At 39.6% G+C, this 21,473-nt stretch overlaps 1 protein-coding gene across 1 annotated transcript in view; it reads right to left on the bottom strand.

Moving 5' to 3' along the window:
- The window catches only part of ppp2r5b (protein phosphatase 2, regulatory subunit B', beta), a 46,063-nt gene extending 29,615 nt beyond the window's left edge, over positions 1–16,448 (bottom strand). The window contains exon 1 of the mRNA XM_072376566.1: positions 15,063–16,448. Coding sequence (XP_072232667.1) covers positions 15,063–15,255 — 193 coding nt within the window. The 5' untranslated portion in view covers positions 15,256–16,448. The remainder of the gene's footprint in view (positions 1–15,062) is intronic.
- Between the last annotated feature and the right edge of the window lie 5,025 nt (positions 16,449–21,473).

Below are 21,473 nucleotides of genomic sequence, written 5' to 3' on the forward strand. Positions count from 1 at the left end.
TTAGTTTACTCTTCTACAGTTATTTTCTGTATGATGAAAATTGAATTTGTTATTGTCCTACAGGTTCTAATGTGAATGATATCTTCAAATTTATTGTAATTCTGCAACCAACATTACTTACATATGGTTTCCAATAAATACTTTGACCATGTTCACAGTATTGTGATTCAAGCTGATTGATAAATTGAAATAAACTAAACTCTGCTACACAGATATTTGAGGCCAAGTCTTCTCAATATAAGAGTTTTTTTATAAACAGACAAGGTAAAGGCATAAGTAACCGAGAAGACCACAAACCACGGGTAAAAAGACGGCATGTGACAGAAAAAAAGGGGAGAACAAGAGTAGTGAGAGGGGGATTTGGTAAAAGGAGAAGCAGCATATAAGACAGAACAGCGCTAACACACTGCAACAGCATCAAAACATAAAGACGCAACACACACAGCTGCACAAATCTAAATATAGTCCTGCTGGAGAGCAATACAGAGAGGAGGAAAGGAGGGGAGGACGAATCTGAGGAAGAAACAGGAGCAAGTAGGGAGTGGTATAGGGTTAAAGGATGACATCATCCCCATTCTCCTCCTACTCCTCCCTCATTTTCTATCACTAGGTACCTCCCTTGGTCCCTCTCTTCTTTCTCTCCATCTTTTCCTTTCTCTACTCCACCCATCTATCTCTCCAAGGCTTTTTTTTTCCCTGAATGAGCAACTACAGCTCAAGTCTTTAAATAACAGTTATTCTGTTTGGGGCTGAGTGTGTGACACAGAGAGACAGAAAGAAAGGAGGACAGCTTCTTTTCCAGCTACCATCCAAACCGCCTCTGCACCTCTGTAAGTGAGCACACATTCAATGCACAGATTGAGTGACGCAGAGAGGATGGAAAGGGAAAGGGGGAAAGAGGGAGATAATAAGAGGAAGACACAGTTATAAATAGTCAAAGGAAGCTACAGCAGCTATTAACAGTGAGGCGCCATGCAGTGTAAAAGTCAGGGCAGTATAAATATCACCTTAAGGGGTTTATGTGACGCACTTCGAGTCTATCTTTAAATCATTTAATCCTCTTCATAATACAAGTAACGTCCACATCATTATCTTGCTCAAAAACAGCATGATTACAAAGAACAATGAGAAGGAAGCCATGATGTGCTATCATAAATCTCCCATCTTTAGATTTTCAAAAAGATTGAGGTGTAAACAGCAATTTAACTGCCCAGAAAGAACAGGACAAAGCATCCTGCTGCTTTAAATTAGAGCAGGAAATACTCAGAAGAATCACTTGGTGATTGTACCAAGAATAGGTAATGAGTCCAGCAGTGTATTAACATATAACATGTAAATAGAGTTACAAGTACAGCCTGTTACTGGTAAAGAAATGGGAAATATGAACACAGTTTTGATCACTTTGTGCCCACTGTTGAAAATGTGATGTTTTATTCCTCTCAGTTTGCCTATCAGTCTGCAAGGAGTCTGCAGGAGCTGTCACCAGACTACAAACAGACTTTCATAACATTTGGTGGACATATTGGTCCTATGCCAAGGAACAATTCATTCAATCTAATTTCCTATCTGGATCTAGAATTTTCATCTAATCTAATACACACTGACTGGATTTCATATTATATGGGAATCATGCAGAGCCAGAATAGATTTCACTTTTCAGTTCAGTGTTAATGGAAGTTGAGATTAGCTATCTCGTCTAAACTTGACGAAGAAATTCCAAGAGCCATATAAAAAGGCATAACTCTAACCACTGCCTCAGCTATTCTTCAAGCACCTATATTAAGAAATCTACTCTCTGAAAAATTGAAGTGACTGAAGTGAACCTCATTACGGAATAACAGAGAAAGTGACAGTCAAACTTTTTCTCAAAAACAGCATTACATATTAATACCAGTGGATTTAGGAAAGTTTTAATTCAGTGGATGAATAGTGAGAAAAAATCCTATTTCTTTCTGTGATGAAAGCTGTGAGAGAACATCATGTTGTGTCAAAAGAGTAAGTGGTGTACTAAACCCATCTTTAGATAATCCAATGTTACTAATAATACACATTTCTACCATCCTGCATAATGAGCCAAGACCAGCTGGGTGTTCAGGCCGAGCTTTGTATCTGTAATCTTTATTTACTTTTTTTCCTCGATATATAATCAGCTTAATTACTATCACCAAGTGGATTTCCATTAGTATGAAGCCTGCGAGTACACTTTTTTTCTTTTATAATTGGTTAATCTGTTAATTGTTGCTTTGATTAAATAATTATCCATTGGTTTAAAATAAATCAGCATTTCTTTATTTATCATAGCCTTTTGATAAAGTCCATTCTTGTATAATGCGCTTTTAAACTGCTCACTACATAGCCTATTGTTTTAGTGAAAGAGGTCATGTTTGTCTCTTGAGTTTTTCCACCTTCTTTTAGTGTGTCGCATTGCTTTTTCCAGTCCACTCTAAGGGACTGAACAATGTAAAACAACTGCATGATGCTTGTAGAGTGGCATTTAGCATACCCAAAAAATAGAATAAAAACGTCAGCAGTTGTCTGCACACAGATAAAACAAAGTGTTTCAGACAGAAGGTGGTAAGAGGTGCTGTAGTCATGTACAGCAATGTACAATGTTTCTACACATTAAAGCATGTAAGCCTGTTATATCAGACCCCCACTATAGAATTAGGGGGCTATAAATAAGTAGAATATAGGCTCTTTAATAATTGCTGATGTAAAGTACAGACAACCATGCATTGAAAATGTAAAGAAAGAGTAACAAATACACTCTATTTGATCAGTTGTTCAAGTTTATGTTGTGAAGAGGTAAAGAATTCTCTTTAGACTGTTTCTGAATTATTCTTCATCACACTAAGCTACTCTCAGGTTTCTCACCGACCTCATTTCAGCTAATTAACCTTAGCTAAAGCTGCCGCCTTTGTCAGATTTGTATCCATTTTGACAGCAAAATGCAAGCCAGGTGAGTAATTAAGAAGAATTGAGTGGACAGAAATACTTTCATCTGTTTTGTCATTGTTTTATGATGGATCATTGTTGCTGGGCAAAGCTTTATCACGCATTAGCTTTAAAATAGTTCTTTCATGGTCCATGTTACATTGATCCATCGCAAAACAGATATTTCTGATTGTTACTGTAGCCTCTGCACTTTTGTCTGCTGTGTTGTTTGCTTATGCTGCTGTCTTTTTTTCTGTTTGTGTTGTTTCCTATCATTCTTTTTACAAGTACCCAAGGTGTGGAGTTTATTGCATGAATGTGTGGAAGTCTGCATTCCAATCTGTGCTGCAATCATGCAGACCTGTCTAAAGAGACTTGAAGCAGTCTCACACCTTATTACATAATACACAGCTACTATGGTCCGCTGTTAAAAACGGGGCAGTTGTACACCAAAGGATCCAAAAAAATCCTACACTTTCTGGACTACAAAATTGTAAAATGCCTGAAAAAATCATAAGCCATTCAGCATTAAGATAAACTGTCACAAATGCATGCTCAAAAATTAAACACTGTTAAGGCATCAAAAACATTACACGTTCATGTTTTCCATTGTTATATGTCTATATTCTATTTGAATCCATCTCAGATGTTATATTGGATAACCATAACCTGTTCAAAAATGCTTAATAGGAGGGAGGATGGTGTAGAACATGGCATTACACTGTAGACTGTCCCCATCCAATCCAATATTGCCCCACAGTTAGTATTCTCTTTTATATTTTGCTGACACTTGGTTATGGTTAGGCGTAAATAATACTACATTACTACAATAAGACTATATTTGGGGCGTTACAGGTCACCAGTCACTCCTGTGGTTCATTTCTAATCACCAATTAATCTAACACTGACGTTTTTTTGGGCTATGGGAGTAACCCAGAGTACTGTGCAGGTACAGGGAGAACATTTAGACTCCACAGAGATCCAGCTGATTTTTCAACCGGGGATCTTCTTGCTACGAGTCAACAGTTCTAATACAACTCCACGTACCCATGATTAGCTTCACGTAAAAAATATGGTTAGGGTTGGGGAAAAAACCCACACAGTTAGGAGTAAATATCACTAAATTCATGTTTTCAGGTTTACATCATGTCACCTGAACACTTCCTTATACCAAACAACAGGCAATAAGAATTGTTACCATCCCACAATTTAGGTGTTTTTACCATGACATTACTAATACCAATACCACTGAGCTGCTTGATTTGTAAAGCATGCATCCACCTAAAGCCCCTGTGTAGTAATACCTGTCCACTGCACCACTAATTCTAAAGGCTTTGTCCTCACCTCAGGAAACATTGCATGACACAAACTAACGATGAAACAACTGAATGATGAATTGATGATGAATTTGTTGCCAACTGTTGCTATATGTTGATTAACCAAGGTTAATCCAAATAACATCACGAAGGGTCCAAGTTCGAATCCCGATTGGGGCCTTTGTGTTTGGACGTTCTACCCTTTCTAACATGGTGCAACCCTGAATAGGATAAAGCAAGTATGGACAAATGTAACACATTAGTTACTGCAACGCTGTAAGTATTTGGTTGAAAATAACAACTATAAGCTAAGCTAAGCATATCCCGTCTTCTCCTTAAAAGTCAAAACTGTCTTTGAGCTACCAAATATTAAAAATTCTAAACGCAATATTTGCTGAGTGAAGCGTAAACACAAATATAGCAGACAGCTAGTAAACAAATATGGGAGATGGCTCTCCCAGATGGAGACTTCCTCAACATCTGATTAGCAGCTCTCTGCATGCTGCTGCTGCTCCTCACAAACAAGGTGATGTGATGAATGAAAAAAAAAAATCCCACATTTAAGCCGAACGTAATTCTTTTCAGCTGATGTGATTCAACATGGCAGTAACCTCTGTTGAGCCAAATTAATTTTTTTCTTATTCTAAAAGCATTTCTAAAGCAATTTCCCCAACGTCCAGTATTTGATTGCTGTTGTTTAATTAGCTTTGTGCAGCTTCAGTAGCAGTACAAGAGCATATTTAAGAGTGAACAGCCACAAAGATGAGATTTGTGGTAATTCAATCAGAGAATGTATATGCCGGAGTATCATTGTATTCCTTCAGGAATCAACCCTTTCTTCAGAGACACAGCAGTGATTGTGGTTATTGCATTGTTCCTCCTTTCATTACATCCTCTCCCCTGCAATATCCTCTGCCATTTTTTCATTCTTTATCTCACCATCTCTCCTTCTCTCACTGTCCCTTCTCCACCTGTCAACTTAATGTTCAGTCATTTCCTCTTTCCTCATCCACTCCATTTCTTTCATCACCCCCTCCCTTCACTTTCCTCGTCAGTCCACCCTCTTAATTGATCTGAAACAGTCAGAGAGCAAAAACTACTCCATGCCTTCTGTAATGCCTTCGGTAACCTAATATCAGACCCATCCAGCTGGCCCTAACACACACACACAATCATTCAATCGCCCACATAAAATCTGTGTGAGAGGGTGACCACTTTACTGTAAACAACCCTTTTAAAACAGAACCTTCTGTACATTAATTATCACAATGTGGACAAACACACAAGGTGGACGAATGAAAATGAAAGCACACACAGGTTAACAAGTAAACACCTTGCATGGGATGATGTTACATTAAATAGACTACATTTCCAACTCTGACGAACAGTATCAATTAAAAAAATAGACAGTAATCACATCTAGACAGCAAAACCTGAAGTGCACTGCAGACAGTGTTATCAGTGAGAGGCGGTAATGTAATAATAATCAGGTAATGCATGGCTGTAAGAAACACAGTATAGAATATAGACAGAAGTCTTACTTCAGAAAGGGACATGATGATTTGTTTCAACCTAAGGGCTACTACCCTTTGTTAAATGGACACCTGATCACACATGGAAGATAAATGTTAACTACAAGAAAGCCATCAAGCGTCTCCATCTCTATCTATAATTTAATATACAATATAAATTTTTAATTTTGCCAGTTCCAATAACCTTTGCTAATGCAATACTTCAAACTTCTATGTTCTTCCTTCTAGACTGAACAACACACTGTTCTGCGTAAGATTTACTGTAACATAAACACGTCCTTGATCTTAAAAATGAAAAATCCCCTGTCACCTCTGTTAAATCATTCATACTTAAGGGTTGGGCAAAGTCTAATCCAACCATGAACTTTTCTTAACTCTGAGCAGTACTTTGGTTTCATTTACCTAACATGAAGTTTCACTGCATGCCTAAACTTAACCAAGTACTTTTGGTACCTAAATTAACTCTGACTGAAAAAATTCCAAAAGTCTAAAAGTCCTAAAATATGATATATAACAAAGTGTCCAAAAAAGGTGCAATAGTGGTCTTTTTATGTGTTCCATTGTTCCACTCACAAGACTCCATCTCAAAATCCAACATGTCAGTTTGTGTCTCATTGAATTAGTCTCTCTATCAGTGAGCACACAGACAAACGTCATTTGTTTATGCATAAAATTGCATAATAGGTTGTCATAAGTTTTATATGTACATTGTCAGTGGGCAAATCCTACTGGTTTTCCAACTTCCAGCTCAGTGCTCCGACGTCCGAGGCAAATAAAGCACAAAATCTAGTCTGTTCCTGATCTAGTCCACCAATCTTCAAACCTCCAGACGCACACCTTTTTGAAAGTAGAAGCAACTTTAAACACACTTCAAAAACTGAAAATGTACCCGATGATAGGGGCAAATGATTAAGGTTGAGGACTTGTTACCAATTTCTTATCATTTTATAGCAGGTCAAATATTAAATAAAAAGATAATAATCTTGAATAATCAAAGGATTTTTTCCTCGGTCAAACAGCTGTCCAGAAAAGCATGTGAGTGGTCAGATGTGAACCTTATTTTGTTTTGAGGTTTTTCCTACTTCAAAGTTTTTTTTTATTCAAACATCTGACTTTAAAGCCTTTTTGAACCAACATGATGCGGGAAAAAGATATTCTCCCTTAACTTGACTAGAATTTAAGAGGTGGGTTTCAATGTGCATGTCTAACGGCATGTTTTCCTTCTAATCCCTTCATTGTTGGCTGTGAAACTGGCCCCTTTTGAGCACATTATGAAACATAAGCAGCAGTGTATTTTTGTACATTTGTAGACAGCAGTGGGAGCATTTGAAATGCATTTCATATCAGAAACAGAAGGCTTGCAAATGCATACTTTGACCTGCTTAACAGCATTCAGCAGGCTGATGGCATAATCAGGCAAATACTGCAAAAGAGGCAACAGTAGCTGCAAAAAGACTGACTGCCTGCTGGTCGGCAACAAAAATCCTGTTTTCTTGAGAGCATGAAAACAAAAAGTGATGCTTCATAAAACCATCTTATATTAAAATGTGACAACATTTTGTTCTTCCTGTCCTCCAAACATTTGTTTCTCTGTGCAACAAAGTCTGATTCATTTACATTATCTGTAGCGCTCATCTTATATCTACAAACTGTTTCGAAGCTTTTAGAGACACTTAAACACTACCACTAACCAGCATAATGGGTTTTGTGCAGGTGCAGTAGAGTTAACACTCTCTAAGCTAACACAACATCCTTCAGAGCCTGTTTTTGAAGCCAATCAGCAGGTCTTTAAAAAGCCACTGCTGCTGGCAGACAAGATGGAAACGTCAAGGACATTTCTATTTACTTATCAGGATACGTATTTTAAATGGTTGAAATATTGCAAGGTTGGATGCTTGCTTGAATCATGATGATATGAATTTCTTTATTAGAGTGTTATTCTATTAGGGACTTTTTGTTGTGCTGTTTTGAGGATTCAGCACCAAGATATGGGCACAACATACAGTATAGGCCTGTTACTGCTATGCAGGTTTGCTGCTTTCACATTGTTATAGGACATAGTAATAATCAACTAGGCATACATTTTATAATGGGGAAAAAAATGATAATTGACTGTAAGAATCAGCTGTGGTAAACTTTTTTTTCTTTATTTGTGCTTCATTGGCTGCTCTTTTCCAGATCAAAAGATAAGGCTGACCAAATGTATTTATCTTCTTTAACTGTGACAACAAAACTCAAGCCTCTGGTGACACTCAGTTTTCAGGAATAGCTTTCATATGATCATCTTCTGACTTCTAAATACAGATTTGTGTTTGCTAATGGCCTGATTGTTTCTGCGAAAAAGAAGGGAAGCACGTTGACGGTAACCTTTTTAATATGACCACCAAGCCATTACATTCATAATGTCTGGGGACTTTCTTAATACCATCCCGTGCCTATGCCATTTTCTGTAGTCAGAAATGCAATGAGAGCAATTAAAAGTGTTCAGTAGCGAATGCTGGCAGAATGTGCCGCTGGGTTGGGATGAGCCGGAGTCTGCATTGTGGGCCTTCTCTTTGAGCTCGTGCTGAGGTAGCTGCTGGCGGCAACAATGTTCCCCAAGATCTCAAGATAGATCTGAAAGCATCCCATGATCACTGTTTGCATAAAAAACACACACAAATGCACACTCAGCCCTGAATAAATATTCGAATACGACACTTTTTCTTCATCCTCAGGCAATTCAGACTACGATTACTGACCAACTGCAGATCAAAACCCAAAAAGATCGAACTCTATTTCCAACTTGCAGCCTATTAATAATAACATTTCAACCTACAGTGAAGATGCGTTTACTTTTATCTGCACTGCTCAGATCTGTAAGCCTCCTCTGATTCTGTTTCTACTCAGTGTTAATATTTCTGCATATGGCAGTTAGGCTTCCACTGTGTTTAGGCTTCATTGTTTTCTATCCTTGACAATGATGTGCCTTAACTTCCAGTGCAGGCCTCACCAAAAGATGAAAAAAGGATGAGGGAAAGTCTACAAATTAGCTGCAGAGGGATAGAAACCGAGTCCTTCTCAAGGTCAGAAGCTAGCAATACAGCGCTACCTTGCTGAATGTAGTTGTGGCATCATGTTCAAATAGGTGGTTAAAAAATCCCCCAAATCCTCCTGAAGCCACATTTGTGCAAACTCTCTGGTGTGGGAGCAGGCCACAAATCTTGATCGCAAGTTTGTAAGTCTGCTGACTAGATGCTGGGCAGGAATGTGACCTTAAGTCTGGTTAGCCTGCCAGCGACAGCACAACACCCGTGACCGGGAAGCCGAGCTGGTGTCTGGGGCCCCAGGGGAGTGGATCGCAGCTGGGGAGAGCTAAGAGCCTGTTCTCTGGTCAGACAGAGAGCTGCAGTGTAACTGAAGATACAGAGGACAACAACCAGGAGAAAGCAGAGGACTTATCCAGTGATCAACTCAGATAAATTTACAACAAACAGCATCATCTTACAAAATATTACCTGTTCTGAACAGTGAAGCCATTGTCTGACAATCACTTTTACAATTGAATTATTTCTACGAGGTTATAGATAATGAATTAATATGTCAACTGACAGAAACTGATTACTTCAGACCAAAAACATGTCATCAGTTTGAACATTTGTTTCTTTGCATTTGATTGAACCCTTTAGGTTGTGAATTGCTGGTAAATCAATAAGTACAGGCTAGAGTAAGAAGGTGACCACAGCCAGTTTGATCTACTTAACTACTTTCCAGAGCAATTACGTCCCATGACCATTTTTACTGGAAAGCACCTTCAAGTATATTATTTCTCTGCAAGAAAAGAGCCAAAGGCAGAAGTTTATCTCCAGTGTGTTTTGTCTGCCAGAAACATTACACAAGATGGAATTTCATGAAATATTTTGAAAAGATGGAGTATGGGGAAAAGATAGCACATATCCATTAAAATATTGGATCCATTCCTTTAAATTGGTCTTGGCAGTGAGGACTGAGCCCTCCTTGTGCACCTCAGGTTATTTAACAGGATGATTAAAGAGTAAAGACAGAAAATTAGGTAGATGCTTTGACCGTGTCTGACAGCATTTTGATACCCATCAGGTGGCTCTTTTACTGTGTGAAAGCTGTCATTAAACATTTGATTCTGCCTGGCTACCAAAGAAACCCCCCTGTGTCACTGTGACTCAATCTTTATCTCATTCGGGGCCCTGTCTGAAATTTTCAGCTGTGCTCGCACTAAAGTTCCATTTTTAACAAGTAACGTTGCTAGAAAAAAAAGCCGAACACCTCAAAGACATTCTAATAGTGATAAGGGCAGAGATTAATCTCAGGTTTTCATAAAAATATGTAGCTATAAACTAAATGAGCGTCGGCAGAAATGTGAGGTTGTGTTAGCACTTCATAGAAAAGTGTCCTACCAGAGGGGTGTTTTCAGAAATAGATCTTGATGGATCAGCTCGCCATAAATTCCATATTTCAAACAAGTATATCCAATCATCTAGACATAAACCGTCCACTGCAGAACATTGCAGCCACTTTGAAGCTAAGAACCATTCCAGGAACACACTCTCCAGAAAGATTAAATCACTGTGCATGTGTGTAAGTGTACATGTGTGTGCACACACGCTGCAGGCCAGTGGCTAAACACAAAAACACTATGAAAGGGATTTACATGGATCCAGCTTTCATCCCTCATCTATGGATTAATTGGCTGCCTCGACCATCCCTGAAGTTCCTTGATCAGCCAGTTCAGCGTTCCAGATCAGTTCTCTGTTTACTGGAGACTCACAAGGATAGCATCAAACCTCAAGATCACATTGTCCATCTATTATCTATACTCGTGGGCCTCTACCCCAGCTAACATTGGAGCAGAGGCAGGTTCGACCCTGGCTACGTCAGCTGTCCGTCACAGGTCTAATACAGGCAGACAGACAATCACACACACTCAGATTCACTCCTTCATCCAATTTAAAGTCACTGGCTAATCTGACTCCAGGAGGAAACTGGAGCAGTCAGAGGAAATCTATGCAAAAGCTAGAAGCTAGAACCTCTTTGCAGTGCAACGCAAGGTCCTCATATTATCCATGCGTTCTCAAAACTATTTCAAATATTCTTATCAGTAAAATTTGTGTGTTGTTATCCATGTCCTTCATCCTGTGAGCAGGATGCAGGCTGGAATTAGAGAAACACTTAAAAGTCTTGATCAGGTACAGAACACCAGCCCTGAAACTGAAAGATAAGTCAATGTCTGGTACAGCACAGAACTCTGGGACACTTTGCTTACATTAAGGTTGAACCAGACAGCTGAGTGTAGGTATTTGCCCATAAACCATTATCGGTCACACATAATGAAGCTACTTACAAATAACGCTGAAGGATTACTTGCTCCTTTACAACTTAAGAAAAATGTGTATCAGCTAAAGCAATAGTGGGGATTATCTAATTTTGTAGGTTTTGGTGCATAACAATTAGAAAGAAATTCATTCCTAGGAAAAACAGAAACATTTTTAACATCAGTTTCCAACATTTTGAACATTACATACACACTCATTCACCACCTTGACTCCAAGACCTTTAATGTCCACCCTGTTACATTTTTTCACTTCCTGTTCCAAGAAATTCCTGGGGAGACTGCGCTGCATTTGGCAGAGGAACTGACCCACAAACTGACTCGGTTTTGCTCTTCTGAAAGTTTTACCGTTGCCTTGGTGTTCTCTTTCTTGGTCCACTTCTAAAAAGCTATTTTAAAGGCAGATACTGTACAGTATATTTCACACATAGGCAACACACCCACAAGGATGCAGGATGGGACTGGATTTCACAGACGACACGCACACAATACCGCACATTACGGATGGTCTGCACAAAGCACCAAAGAAGAATTTAAGGTAAAATGACCAAAGTACAGACCTGCTTTATGATGTTAGTTTTTTAGAAAAGTCTTTTAGTTTTTTAAGAAGATTTGTGTCCCCCACTACTGATGGTAAGGAGTCGGTTTGTGAGCCTATTCTGTCCTCGTGGTTTGATTGTTGTAACTGGTCCATATTATGGAGGCTCTTATCAAAAAATATATGTTCACCAGAACTGATCTTAACTACTTTAAATATCATTGTAGCAGAGCAGAAAAATTCAATTCAATCCCTGGAAAAAGAAAGTCAGGATAAAATGAAAAACTTAACTGGTCTTAAAATTAGGAAAATATAACCTAAGATCAACAACAAAATATGAAATATTACACCTTGTCATTATTTACTTTAAAAACCTAAAGCCATGATGCAGAACATTTTCAGTGTGTTCAAATTTAAGGTAACCTCATTATTCAATACTGTTTAGAACCCCTTTAGAAGCAATAACTTAAAGGGGTTGTTTTCTGTGTGACATTATGAGGCTCATTGCTGCGGAGAGGAGAAACTTAGGTGCACACTTCTTCACTGAGGCTTGTGGACATCCTTTATGCACAGTTCTCTTAAGGTCCCGCCACAGCATTTCAATGAGGTTTAGGTCTGGACTTTGACTGTTTGGGATCATTGTCCTGTTGCATGACCCAGTTTCAGCTTCAGCTGTCAGACAGATGGCCTCATGTTTGACTGTATACCAATTCTTTGGTATCGTTGCTGATGTTTTTCCTCCTTGTCATTGTGTTAACTCACACACGAATGCACCACACCAGCAAACTGCCAAAACTTCTGCTTTTAAAGAGGCCCCCACACTGAATGATGATCACTAATCAAGTGTATTTGATTAGCAGCACCTGACTGCTACTTACCTTCTTATTTTTTATGGAAGCTTTAAAGATGTACATATTTTCTGCATTTCAGCTTAGTTTTTGTTTAATGAATAATGAGATGATGTAATACTAGATTTGCTGTTATTCATCAGAGGTTGTGTTTACCTCATTTTAAGACCAGGTGAAAATCAAATGATTTTTTATTGTGTCCAGATATGAAAAAAAAAAAGAAGTATGAGCAGGTGTGCTTTCTTTATCACATGGCTGTATGTCAATTGTCAGTAAAAATTGTTGTTGTCATTTCTTTTTTTTGTTAAATGTCACATCATTTAATGACTCTCATCATATTTAGTCTGAATCTCCAAGCAGGAATGACTCCTGAAGCAAAAAAGGTTGTCTGCAGTAAACGTGAGGAGTGGTTCAAGTTAGCGATGGGTACGTGATTCTCTGAAGGGAAAAACACCCACAGGTCTGTCTACACATGGCCCACATAATGCCTGTTAGAGACTTTCCCACAGCAGACACTTCTCCTGCACCAGTGCTGCAGGATATTACTATCAGTTCCTCCAGGGGATCCAGAAACAGTGCTGCAGCAGTGCAGCAGCCATGTAATAACAGGGACTGCTGCCTACCATATGATAACAGCAGCACATAGGCAAAGACAGGTCTGAACTAAAGGTGCTGCACAGATGCAATAAAAACCCTCCATCACCGTGGTGCACTTACACCTCATTCACGCGCCTGAGAGAAAGTTAAAGCCTGGGGAAATGAGGTGTAAAAACACACAAGAGCATGCACCTCAAACAATCTCTAAAAGCAGAAGTCTCTGCTCTTCGTATAGGGTTCATGGGAAAAGATTACAGGCTGTATGAAAGGGAGGGTGACCTTATGAAAGGGGGAAGTATGAAACACCTGCAAAAACAGGTGAAAGATACAGAGGACACGATGCAGAGCTGGACAGATAGAACGACGAGTGTATAAAAAGGAAGGACTGTGAACAGATTGAGCTTCTTGGTGACCTAAAGAAAGAAGGTATAAAAGTATTGACTTGTACTCGCTGCCTAAACACAAAGTCTGGCAAAAAGTATATTTTCTGTTAAAGCAGCGGTGCAATAAATATGTGGAGGAGCCAGTTCACTCTTTTAATATCAGTTGCTATCCAACCAACCACTCATCAGAAATGCAAACACTTGTGCAAATCTTTAAATATCATCCAAAAACAATCAGTCAGTTCACAGCTTGATTAGTCAACTGCTCATTTCAACACTTACGCATTAATTCAGCTATCCTTGTCCCTACTTTTCCATCCCCATGCAGAATTCCCCTGCAGTTGTCTGCAGGCTCTCAACGTAATCAGCGGGAGCTGCAAACTATATACTCTGGATCTGACAGCTAATGGGTTCCATGTCTTTTGCAGCATCATGCCTTTAATCGGCTAGACTCGCTCACAGAGTGCTCAAAGTGGCCTCTGTGTATTAACAGCAGCTCTGGGACTAGATCTATGGCAACAACACACCTGCAACTACTGCAGATCCCACTGTCTTTATGATGCATGTTGTATTACTCTGAATGTCGAGATCTTCACACAGCTACATTTGGTACAAGAGTATTTCATGTTTTATGTGTTTCTTGGTTGAGGTTTACTCAAGGAGGCACTGAAGAAGCTCATCTTACCCACAACAGTGTTCTGTCAAGGGGGAAAGGCCTCATGACGGAGGAGATGCTTCTCCCATTTCCCAAATCAACCAGTCAAGGAAACAAGCTGACATTTAATTGTGGTGGGATTCAGTGGAGACGAAGGTTGCCCGTGCAAAGCATAGTGACTCTATATTTCTATTTGAATTTCCCCCACTGGGGGAAAAATAAAGTATTTTTCTATTCTTTCTATTCTATTCTATTCTATAGGAATATTTTTTTTTTTTTAAAAAGCAAATATTCCAAATAACAATGTTTGACAAAAATAAAATATAGAACAGTAACATTTTCTGTTAGTTTGCTTTAGAATTTTCTTTTCTTTCTGATTTTGATAGTTGGTAGGTTGTGGTTTCTCCAACTTAGGATTTCACTGCTGTTTTAACTGATTGTGAACTGAATCCATCCAACTTTGGGTTGGGGACTAAATAAACATTTCAACTTGTTACCTTGTGCTGTTGACTATCTGAATAGGCATTTTTTAATGTTTTTTTTTTCTTGTTTTTTATAAGGGAACAAAGCATAACAAAACTCTTGCTAATCAAACAAACTACTGTGAAAACACACCATGACAAATCTACAAGTCAATGTGTTTTTATCTGTTCCATACATCAAAGCCACTGTTATCTGCTCTGCTGGTCAGAGAGGACAAGGACAGAGGGGTAATATGTATTAGTGGACACCTATCAATAGAGGATACAATATTTCACTGTCAGTGGTGATCAATGGGTGTGTTGTGTCAGCTCATCTAAGTGACTTTCGTGAAAACAGTGCAAACAGTAAACTTGGCAGAGCTTTCATCTGTCCAGTGTAATTGTGTTGTCTTTGACTTTGACCAATGGCTGCTACAGTAAATTTGAGTCTCACCTTTGAGCAGGGGTAGCGGGGTGAGCTCCACCTGGGTGCTCTGGTACCGGAACTGGGACGAGCTGTGGGACCTTCTCTGCCGCGCTCTCCGCATGGACCTCCGCGGGAAGCCGTCCACCTTCTCCGCAGAGGGCACCGAGAAGCTGGTGGTCGGCGAGGATGGGCTGGACGGGGGCAGCTTGGTCGTCTCCATGATGGCTGCAGATGGCGGTGGTGTGTGCGTGTGTGCGCGCTTTTGCGAGACTGAGTGCGTAAAAAGGCGTTTAAGAGGATGTATGGGTGAATGGATGAGAGGATGGAGAGGTGGGTGGCTTTCTGAATCACAGATGGATGATCAATTGATCAGAATGAATAGACGGTCGATAGGTGGTAGTGTAGGAAAAAGAGGAGGGGGAGGGAGGAGGGAGGTGAGAGATAAAGGGGGAGAGAGGTGCAGAGGCGGAGGAGAGGTGAGGAGAGAAAGATTTTCTGGATGTCCAGTCCCGTGCTGCGCGCCTCGCTGTCTCTATCAGAGTCGAACTGGAAATGGCAGCAGCAGCATCCCTGAAATCTTCTGTTTTGTTACGCACGGATAAAAAATCGCTTGTGTATCATCCCCCTTGCAGGAGTATCCTGTGCAGCTACCAGATGATGCTCAGACAGGCGCGTCTCATCAGACGCACACGCCTCTGCTGCTGTATTGGCGTCACACTCAGACTAAGTCATCGGCCTAAATCTAGATATGTATATGTTATCATACAGCAGAACTCCCACTGAAAATTCACTGCAATCAGACACCTAATAAAGCTAATCAACCTCTGGCCATCCAGGTCAGAACAAGCAAATGGACTCCAGCTCAGTTTACAGTTTATTCTCCTCGATTATTCTCCTTATCAATAGGACCACTGACCGGTCCTGGCGGTGAATGATGATATCATAAAATCATCAATCTGGGCCCACCTCGGCTGCCGCATCACTGTTGTCCTTCTTGTTTTTATCGGGTCCTCTCTCGGCCGTTACAAGCCTGCTTATTCTTAATATTTTTTCTCAGAGGTCGATGATGATGTTGTTCTTGTCGAGCTTAATTCCACACAGCCTCCTCCTGCGCTCCTCCAACCGTATCGGGGTGGAGAAACAAACGGTCCCTCACCGCGCCGACATGTGCAGGTCCTCCGCCAGCGGCCGATGCAACGCCGAGCCCCGCAGCCCCGCTCCGTCTCTCCCTCCGCGACGAGAGGACGGGGAAATGTGAAAGGAACGGAGAGGAGCCGCTCCACCGTGCAGGAAGAAAGCTGGAGGCCTCTGTTATACAATAGCACCCCGTGTGTGTATGTCGGACTGATGCGTTTGGCTTCTGTCCCCCTTTCTCGGTTCCCGTTATCCGGTTGTCTTACAGCGCCTCAGCGAGTTGCGTCAATGTGCACGCAGCGAGTCAAGAAGACAGGAAATGTGGCATTTCACTTTTCAAAATAGAAATAAGAGAGTTCATCAACGCACATTTGTACATACAATTTATTAACGAGCCTCTGGTACCAAATAAACCCACACTCCTTTGTTTCCTGAAAGAATATAGGCAGCCACCTTAACTGTTGGAAAACTATTAGAATAGACAAAGGACAGATATGCACAATATGAGTATAATAGACTGTTAAAGGCCTAATATAGTTTAATCACAGGTAGACTTGTAAGACCCAAGTCAACATTTGCATTATGGCAGAAGATGTTTTGCTTCAGGTGGAGGCTGTATAAAACTGACCGGTTGTTAAAAAGTCAACCTGAGCTGTTTTTGGGGTTCACTGACGGGTCAAGAGCTCACTTTTCCTGGTTGGTGAGATACAAAGGAAACAAAAAAAAACTGTGTCAAATTTTTAGCCACATGCCTAAATACCTCACCAAATGAAGAATCAAGTGCCAACTTAATTATCTATACGTAAATAAAGATGAAATTACAAAAGTAACTAGAGCCATTAAGAATGACTGAAAATTTGAATAAGAAATGTAATTTTCAGCATAGGTGAGAGTTTGTAGTTCCAAATGTGTATTTAACTAGAGAAAAAAAAGTAGATTTTCTTTACAATTCTTTTGACCAAGTATCTCTTTAAATGTTGGGGCCAAGGAACTTTAAAAAGTTTGATGCTGCACTCAAGCTACAGATCTTAACACAAAAGTCAATCTGTGAATCTTCTTTTTTTACTTTTTTTTCAGAAACCAGAAGCACGAGGAAACAACCTAGTGGCACATCCTGCTGCTTTTGTGGAGTCCGATCACGTCAAACGGTGGTGCTTCAATGTGACACGGGACCCAATTTGACTGTTGTAAGAAGACCACAAGCATCACCTCTGAGCATGGCCTGGACGAAAGACAGAGAGTCACTGACACATCGTCAACGCAGAGATCAATATTTCTGCATCAACCAACGGCAACTGTACTAAAACAAACACACTCTGGAGTTCAAATAACTAGTTGGAGTTATGAGTTAGAGTCCTTAGTTAGTGTTAGTGTTAGTATGATCCTTTCTTTTTAATATCCTTCATTATGAGCCAAACTAATATACTGAAGTTCCATTTTATTTGTCCACCGACTCATTATTTCCAAGTTAAAGACATAGGCTACTGTTCATCTAATTGAGTTAATAAATTCAGTAAGAAAACACCAAAATATTTTAGTCTCTCAAGTTAGGAAGAATAATGTTCTTTGTCATCTGACAGGAGCTAGGGGGCATCGGTGGAGAAAGATTAAGCAGGTTATTTTCACTGAATTAATTTATATTGATTTACATGCATACATCTCTCTCTGTTTTATTGTGTTTCTGCAGCATCTCCTTATTACGATTAGATCTTAAAGAAACACATGGTTGATATAAAGTGACAATTGAATATCGTGCTTGATGTCAACATCCAGCGTAAACACTGATCTAAGGTAGGTTTTTGACCAGGGTCGTACAAACACATCAGAAAATTATATTTGTGTTTGATTAGCTGAAGTAGCAAAAGCCAACAGAGTGAGGCCACTGACACGCTTTGCCTTGCTTACTGTTTGAGTAGCAACCATGTGCCCTGAACATGCTTTCGTTTTGAAAGTAGTAACCGGATGCTCCCTTGTCTCATTCTTTCCGTCCTGACGATGGTTCCTCAGCCTGAAGGTGGTGCAAGAAGAGGGAGGAATGAAGCTCCTCACTGCAGATGACGCTATAGCGTGGATTTATTTATTTATATGCTTTTATTTTTGTGGCCTGACTGTCTTTCTTTTTTAAATACGGTTCATTTTAAACAGGTGCGTCATTATTGCCTCGCGCTCCTAACTGGCCTCACCTCTGCAGCACCCCTGGCTGCTGTTTCACCTCGTTATAAAATAATAGCTACTGACCTCCGCTCAGCTTTGACGTTCGTCGGTGTTTGTGTCTGACTCTCCGCCTCCCCCACTACTTCCCTCCACTCCCTCCCCCGTTTTCCTCGCCTCCCGTATGAGGTGAGTCTGTGTGGTTGTAAGTTGGCTTTGAGGATCAAGCCTCACCCATTGTTCTTCACATTTAGACGCACGCGCAATCAGACGCGCAGTTATCCACGCGCATCTTCCTACCTCTCTCCTCATATGCTGGCTCTCCCGACCTAAACAAACTCCCGTCTCATAACCGTCTCATTTAAAAAAAAAAAAGGAAAAAAAAGTTATTATTATTATTGCCCTGATGATGGCGCAAGATGAAAAGTTAGAGCTTCATGTGGTGGAGCTCGGCTAAATCTCAGGCCACCAAATGTACTGCAGTAATGAATGTGCAGTAAATGTCATGGCAATAAATTATATATGTTGATAAAGTTCCACTCGTAATTACACATAATATCCTGTTATTGCTAGGGACATAGTTATTGCCAAGTTCGATGTAGGAAGGGAGGACCCAGATGTAGACTTAAAAGAACAAAAGGTTTATTCCAAAAAACAATAATAATGCAAGAACTAAGGGCTCGGCTAAGCCGGATATCAAAACTAAACTGTGGCAAAAGTATCCAAGACAAAACGAGAATGAAAAAAAAAAATCAAACAAGACAAGACTATGGCAAAACAAGACTATGACAAACTTTGGCTATGGTGGCAAAACCTTACTTTAGCAAGCATGACTGTGGCATTAAAGATGAAGTGAGGCTTTTGCCATGAGTGAGGGGAACCAGGAAACTATATGCTGTTCGGAAGTGATTGAACAGAAACAGGTGACTTGAGTGAGACTAAGTGTCAGGGGAAAACATGACAAGAAATGAGTCTAAAAACATGACAAAACCTGAAAACATGACAAAGACCAGAAAACATGACAAATGACCTGAAAAACAATAGAATTAAAACACACACCGTGACAGTTACATTACGATTAATCCAAAGAATTTAAAAATAATAATCCATCAAGTAGAGGCTGAGGTATTTTAGTGCTGAAAATGCTCAACGGACCAACAACATCTCTAGAACAGTTGCATGATGTCCTTTTACCCACACCTGAAACAACTTTCAAGGATTTCTTTCTCTCAGAAGCAAAGATTGGACCACTGTAGGTTCTTATCATCAGGCTGTCTGGAAGTTCTCTGAAAGGAATTTTATTCTGGACTTAACAGGGAGAAGGGAGAAATGAGGAGAAGCTAAAATGAAAGAAGTAAGATTTCTCCTCATACTCATCTGAGCTCCTACTGCAGAACAGAAATTAACTGAACTGAACAGAAAATCTTCCAAGTCAGTATTCCATAAATATATCTCAAGTTTTCTGGAATTAGGTATTTCGTCTCTGTAAGCTATTTTTTGGAGGGCCAAACAAGGTTGTGTGAAGTGTTCTGAACTGGCCAAGAACGTCTTTTACTTTTTCTCAAAAATAAAGATTTCTCACAACAAAAAAAAACAAAAGCAATGTGTTAATTCTTGTAAAAGTTACACCGTTTTAATCATACTTACACTGCATGTTTTATCAAAAGTAACAAAAAGTAACCATCAGGAAATGTTCTCTGAAGGTTATTTAGTGAAACTTCAAAACTGAAGGTCAAATGCTGAAACTTTAAGAGTTCTCAGGGAACAGTCAGTTCTCTGATGTCTAATCGATAATTAAATGTTTAATTTGAAAAACCTTCTGAGGATGTTCAGGAAACTTTCATGGACCATTTTAGGATGATTCTCATGTTTGTAGAGCCATCAAAAATCGTTGTGGGAAATATTCCCTAAAAAATTTCCTGACAATTACCCTGCGGCTGCCTTGAAAATCCAGTTTCCTCAGTATCTACAGGCTAATCCCACCATGATCAGTTCGATTTGCTTCAACAGCTGTGGGAGCAGAACATAAGTGGGGCACATGCATATGTTAACTTTATCCCATCTGTAGTGTGTACCTGTTTACTTACTGAACACCACAAAAATGAAAGCTCACTGTCTCACCCAGCACCAAACATGCACTGTGGACTGTTCAATAAAAAAGTAGCCTTTATTGCAGTTGTGGAGAAAAAGAAAGTACACCTATCTCAGACATCATCTGTGGCTTGGTTGAAAAGGTCGCCAGTAGACAGCATCTTCTCTCTGAAAGGAAAACAGCAGCATGAATTTGGATTACAAAGTTGTAACCTTGGCTGAAACTTTAGACCTCAGCCTGATTGAAATGCTGTGGTCGGACTAATCTCAACAAGAATGTAAGACACCAATAATGTCATATAGAAAATTCTTTTCCATGCACAGCTTCTGCATTTTGGTTTAGTTATTTTTAAATGAGTAATGAGTGTAATATATCATGCACTGTTCATCTGAGGTTGCATTCATCTAATTTCAAGACCTGGTTAAGACTAGATGATGTTTTATTATGTCCTTATATATAAAACCTTAGAATTGAAGGATGGTGAACTTTGTTTTTTGCATGACCGTGTTAAAGGAGTGAAATTCTAAAGTGAACAATGACACAAACGTTTTTATTTGTACTTTCTGTTGCAACAAGTGTTACAGCATAAATATTGATGATAAATACATTTGCTCATAACTCATACATTCCCAGCCAGAACTTTACACTGAATTAGATGCTGTTATATAGAGCATGCTCTCATGTAACTATGCAACTATACATATATGCATGTAAAACTAAATAATTTATCTATATCATCAGGACACCCAGAATCGTCATTTTGAAACAGTCATGATGCATATCTTTACACATTTCCATGTCCAAACTAAAACAAATAAAAATTAAATCTAATAATTCCTCAAACCAATATTTCCTCTACAATGTTTTCTGATGTTATCATCAACCTTAATGAAGCTGTCCCTGACAACCTCAGCACCTCAGCCTTTCTGTTTACCGTCTATTCCTCTCAGACATGTGCAGGCAGACAACTCAGTTTTTTGGAATTTAAAAAAAGATGCTTTCCTCAGGCTGAACTACAGTATGCAGCCACAGAAAACTGGGTGATTCACTTTGGCTTCTGT

The sequence above is a fragment of the Leuresthes tenuis genome, unplaced genomic scaffold (genome assembly GCF_036924035.1).
Source record: "Leuresthes tenuis unplaced genomic scaffold, fLeuTen1.0.hap1 SCAF_22, whole genome shotgun sequence".
Taxonomy (NCBI): domain Eukaryota; kingdom Metazoa; phylum Chordata; class Actinopteri; order Atheriniformes; family Atherinopsidae; genus Leuresthes; species Leuresthes tenuis.